The following is a 6,000-nucleotide window of genomic DNA, read 5'->3' as shown; positions in this document are numbered from 1 at the left end:
CTTTGAAGCCTGCCCCGAGACCTCACCAAGGACCAGGACTGAAGAGGAGAACCGAGAAGGCAAACAATACTCGGATCACGTCACCCTTCTATCTAGCTACCAACTGTCACCAGTGGTATGAAACAAAGACAAGGCAAAGGACAACGTCCAGGCGGCGCAGACAGAAGATAGGACCCGCCGAACAACGGTAAACCATGCCACAGTGACTCATGAGTCCTGGATGCAGTAACTACACCATCTGCGACCTGCAACCCACCAAAGAGACTCATTTCAAACTATAGAGCCAGTGTTATTTTGTATGTACATTTTCTTTCCCACAGGTCGAACTTTGTCGTGGGGTTTGCGAACTGCACTTTTTCTCCCACAGGTTGGACTTTTCTTTTGTTTTCAATTTTCCCCAAAGTTTGGGAGGGATGTAGTGACCCAGAGTCACAGTCAGCAGGACACGGTCTAGTTGTTTTCTTGTATGCCCTACACTGTGCACCCACCCACCACAGACGTCACTGGTCAGGTGACGCTGCCCTAATAAAAGAGGCCGAGCGCACGTGCTCTGGGCCAGTTGTACTATGTAGCTGATGGTGTCTGCGTCAGTCCTTTGCAGTATGAGGGCCCGGGGCCCCCAACACAACAGAGCTCTATCTTGGAAGGGGGGTCGGTGGCTGTTCTGACTGTTTTGCAAACCCTGTGGCTGTAAAAGAACCTCACAGTCCCATTCAAGACTGTTTCCCATCGCCCGTCCTTGCTGAAGGCATTTTGTGACCTGGGGGAGCATCTGCGCCTCCCCACACTTGGACGAGCCCTCTACTTATGGGGGCCTCTGGGTTCTGTCTGACTCTATATCCCTCAGTGCAGACAGGCTCACTTCCATCCACATTGGAATCTGTGCCTGCCCCTCCACCCTCGGACCGGCCGGACCTGTAGTTATGTATGCCCAACTCCTGAGCTCTTTGACTCTCTAGGGGTGAACTGCGGGCTGACTGACTCGTCCCCTCAGGGGACCCTCATAAGAGGGCGCCACTCTTTGAAGCAGCGCGCGGAGCTGCTGAGACTGTGGCTATGCATATGCGTGACAATGCACTTCAGTTCGCTAATGTGCAGTACCACACTGAAATGTTGTACTTGGCAGGACTGAATTTTTGTCGCTCTTTCTCCCTGCCATAGCAATTTCTCTTTGCAACTGACAGGTATGTGGAAAAAACTCATATTTTAATTTATAATATCCGATCCTGCAGCAGATCACTTGCAAAGTCCCATACATTCCAATGGACCTGATGCAGGGCGCAACAGAAGCCAAAAGGGAGGAATTTGACTATGATGTGGAAGTATTATGGACTCTGTTTTTACGAGTGTGCTAATAAAATTCTAAAAAAAAATGAATCAATAATACTGCACTAAAGAAGCTCTAAACTGAAGGCGAAAACTAAACTATAAACTAAAAACATTAGGAAACAGTATGCCTTTACATTTTTAGGTGACATGTTTACAGCGTATTTTCTATGTCACTTCTCATCAAAATAGAAGCAGGACAAAGTGACGGCAAAGCCTGCGACGAAAAAGACAACGCAATCATGAGCACCAAGAAAACAAATTTAATAAGGTAACGTTACTTTGACACGTTTGGAAACACATCTGTCCTACGGAAAATAACAGAGCATTACAGCTGCATTCATATTTGTTGTTCTTATTAGTTATATTTGTATTCGTCTATTGTATGACACATTTACTCTGTAGAAGAAATATATCAAAATATAAATTCACTTTTTTGGGTGAATCTTTTTTTGTCATAAATTTATTGGAGGAATGTCATTAATACCTTACTTCAGAACAATATAAAACACGCCTAAGATGGCCGCTATATGTTTTTAACGGTTCAACATTCAACGGCTCAACCTGACTTGTCCCTTTTCAATGTCTTGGACTAGAGTAAGGACCCGCCAATCATCGGCGGGAATCGAACAGCGCACCCTATAGGGTCTCCGGGTCCTGTGCCTGAAGAAACATACACTATCCAGGCAGTTTGAATTATCATTTATAGGATAGGAAGAGACGAGTCAGTGTGAGAGCGGTGGAGAACATGGCAAAGCAAGGACTGAGAGCTCACAAGGTAATAACTTGGGGACGAATTTTTTTTTAAGAGCGATGGAGAGGTGAGATTGCAGCTGTACGAGGGAGCTGTTCAGTGGATTTAATAGCACGAGAGACAGCGATTACTTTTAGCTAGAATGAGAGTCTCTTGAGCCAGTTAGATCTGAGACAGAAGATAAATAATTTGTGAACGAGAGAATGCTATTGGGACAAGACTTGGTGATAAAGTGGGATATTCATGAGACAGAACTTTGTTATTTATATTTCGTTGTCAACACAGCGTTAATAGCTTTGGGTCCTTCCAGATAACCGAGCAGGTGTTAAAAACTGACTTTGAAACGCCCCCTTCCTTTTCTATTAAGCCCCATATTCCTGTCTTTAACTTTAAAGGCAAAAATACTGATCGATTTTTCAACAATGTAAAAGCCTTTAAAGTTTTAATACACGTAAGTAATGCAGTCCCAATTTACATGTCAAATATTTTTCTTCATTTTGCTTTCCTTCCCTTAGAGTATTTATGTTCCCATGTGGCGTATATCTGTAGTAAAACCCAAAAGAAGGAACCCATTTCAGTTCTGTCTGGCTGCACAGCCTCAACACAATTTGAATCCAATGGATCAATTTCATTTTTAGTTCTCAACTGTTTTCTCCTTTGTTTCACCTTGCTTGTCGTCGATTTTATCTTAACTTGTGTTCAATCCATTTTATCCAAATAACGCTTATTATCAAGATTCAGAAAGACACATGAGTATAAGGTAAGTTTCACACGCCATAATTTTAATCCATCACCCAATGCATTTCGGGAAATACATTTCCCTTCGTCAGGCGCATCATGGCCTGCTAACAAATCTGTTCTATTAAAAGATTCAACCAGTTCATCCTTTCAGTCTCAGCGTACAAAGACGCTCGAACCTCCTTCTTGCGCAGAATCGATTATTGCAATGACCGATGTATCAACATACAGAAAAAATGCCTTAATAAATTGCGGATCCTGCAAACTATGGCTGCCTGACTACTTATGGGCATTCCCAAACGTTTATCTGTTGCCTCGACCCTTACTCACCTCCACTGGCTTCCCATCAAAAAGTGCATCGATAATAAGGTCCTCAGTATTCTTCAGTGCGCTTCACAGTAGTGAACCTGCTTACTTCAGGCAAAGTTTTTTTGCTGGTACATCCCATCAATATGACTCCACTCTGCTGTGGTCCACAATCTGGTTGTTTATAAATTTAAAAAAAAGCTCAATAGGGTGGAAGGAGCTTTGACGGCATATCACAACTCTGGAACTCCCTACCTCTTGAACTGAAAAATAAAATAGAACCGTTACCTTTCAGTAAAGCCCCCAAGACTTGGCTTTTTAAACAGTAGCTTTTTCTCGCTCAACCTGTCTAGTTCAGCCGGCTATCTTTTTTTAAGCTCAGCACCTAGACAGCCCAGGGTATTAGTGCGTGCTATAAATGTTATTTTCATGTCAAGAGGCTGACAGTAGATATTAAAATGAAAGGGTGTAAAGTTTGAATCTTGTAGGACATCACAGGAAAGAGAAGTCAGGAAGCACATAAAAGGAACAATTTGTATGCAATGCAGCCAAACCACCAGGCAATTCTGAAAAGGAATATGGCTGGCTACACTTGTCACAGTTTTGTGACTATTTCCTAAAACCAATAGTACAATCAACTCCCACTTACCTCAAAGATACCAAGAGCCTCCTAAAACTACTAACAGAGGTTACGTTCACAGAAAACTCAGTCACTCTAGTGACCCTCGATGTAGAAAGCCTCTACACGAGCATCCCACAGGACGATACCATTGAAGTCCTGGGAAAATCACTAGACTCCATCGAATGGGATTACCAGACACCAAAGGCCTTTATCATTGAGTGTGCCACCATAGCCCTAAAAGAGAACTTCTTCTCTTTCAAAGACAAACTATTCCTCCAATGCTCAGGAACTTCGATGGGCAGTACTTTTGCTCCTAGTGTGGCCGGGTTGTATGTAGCGGATTTCGAGGCCAAATACATTCTGCCACCAACCGCAGCTTTTTCGTCGTCTACGCTTTTATGGAAGCGTTATATAGACGACATCCTGCTCCTTTGGACAGGTAGTGACAGTGAGCTTGAAACTTTTTTGGTATGGATCAATACCCTAGACCATAACCTAAGATTCACCAATACCATAAGTAAAACAGATATTGTCTTCCTCGATGTGGTGATCTCTGTAAATGGAACTGGGCTTACAACCAAAACCCACCATAAGCCTACAGCTAAAAACAATCTTCTTGAATTTAGCAGTTTTCATCCACGCCCTCTGAAAGAGAATCTCCCTTACGGGCAATATCTCTGACTAAGGAGAAATTGCAGCACCCTTTCTGATTTCAAAGAACAGTCTTCCAGTCTTACAGAAAAACTTAGAGATAGAGGCTACCCAGCACCTATCCTAAACAAGGGTTTCAAAAGAGCAAGAAATCAGCCAAGAGAGGCACTCTTGGAAGAAAAGATCAATAACCCTGACTCAATACCACTTACATGTGTAACCACATATAACAGTCTGTCCAATCTGATGAAAAAAACTATCAATAAACATTGGAACATTATAACATCCTATAAAGAGAACTGGGAGAAACCTCTCTTCTCTTTTAAAAAAGGACGGAGTCTGAAAGATGCCCTGGTCCACACTCGCCCAAAAGAAAAGCCACCTGACATGCCCACAATAACTGCAGCATGGGGTCTGCCAAGAATTACCGGGCACTACCCCTGCTCTGACTGCAGTGTCTGCCATCTAACAGAAGCAACAAAAACACTATCGCTGGAAGCAGGCAAGGTTTGGACACAGAGAGAACACACAAACTGTAACTCAATGAATGTGGTTTATCTGATTACCTGCCCCTGCCAGCTTCGCTATGTTGGCATGACCACACGCAGGGTCAAACAGCGCATCTGCGAACATCGGAGCAACGTCAGGTGCAAAAAAGTAACAACCAAGCTGAGCCGCCATTTTTTGGACAGGAACCATACACCCAATGATATGAGGTGGACTGTAATCGAAGCAATCAACGGCACAACAAATATTACAAGCAGACTCTTTGAAAAAGAGCAGTGCTGGGTGTATCGTTTAGGCACTAATACCAACGGCCTCAACGATGACATCCCGTGGAACACTGTGCTATCTTGAGCAGGATATCTTTGAACCCACAAAACAACATGATTAACCTATCTCTGTAAGGTCTAAGCTACTTGGATATATGCTACTTGGATTGGTACCTCTTTGTGCCCCTCTGCAATAATATCCTTCTCCAGGCACTCTGCTGCCCTCAGTATAAACCCATAAGCCAACTTGCTGCCCTTAACTTAATTCCATAAGGCAACAGGCTGACTTGTTTCTGCACCCCTCACCGTCACTACACTAGTGCTTGTGTATTCCATTCCTACCACCATTGTGCATTCAACAACTTCCATGCACTGTCTGCAAACTATCACAGATGCTCTCTCTGGTTCTGCAATCAAAGGAATATTTATGCACTTTCCTTTTTCTTTAATGTTGTCAAAAACGATCCATGAAATAAGCCTTAGAATCGGCACAGAGGCCGGTCAGGCTCTCTATTGGGTCACCCTTCCAAGCCTCGACTTGGATCCTGGCCGCGCCCCTTCTACACTGGCTAGACACGCCCACCCGGAAGAACGCGACTTGCAGCACGATTGCTTTAATACTCAGTCACCGGCCCTGCTCTCCATCGTCGGGGTCCGGTTCTGAGGCGTAATACAGGTTTCAAGCGTTGATGGCGTGAGTGCACCCCGGCTACAAGATCGCTGACATTCTACAAAATCGAGCTAAGTGCTACCCGTGCAACGGGGATTTAAAGCTAACCTCTTTCTTTTACAGGATGTGCCAGGCACGCTCCAACCCCCCTCCCGAGACC

At 44.0% G+C, this 6,000-nt stretch overlaps 1 protein-coding gene across 2 annotated transcripts in view; it reads left to right on the top strand.

Moving 5' to 3' along the window:
• The first annotated feature begins 1,953 nt into the window (after positions 1 to 1,953).
• Positions 1,954 to 6,000, top strand: part of CCDC14 (coiled-coil domain containing 14) — a 221,436-nt gene continuing 217,389 nt past the window's right edge. The window contains exon 1 of one of the 2 annotated variants that reach the window (XM_086957082.1): positions 1,954 to 2,104. In XM_086957082.1, the coding sequence (XP_086813208.1) occupies positions 2,075 to 2,104 (30 nt within the window). In that variant the 5' untranslated portion in view covers positions 1,954 to 2,074. The remainder of the gene's footprint in view (positions 2,105 to 6,000) is intronic. The other variant, XM_086957083.1, reaches the window with a different exon arrangement.

Source organism: Lissotriton vulgaris, chromosome 2_1, assembly GCF_964263255.1.
Source record: "Lissotriton vulgaris chromosome 2_1, aLisVul1.2, whole genome shotgun sequence".
In the NCBI taxonomy this organism is placed as follows: Eukaryota; Metazoa; Chordata; class Amphibia; order Caudata; family Salamandridae; genus Lissotriton; species Lissotriton vulgaris.
Note: the sequence above shows the minus strand (reverse complement) of the source record. Positions and strands in the feature narration are given on the sequence as shown.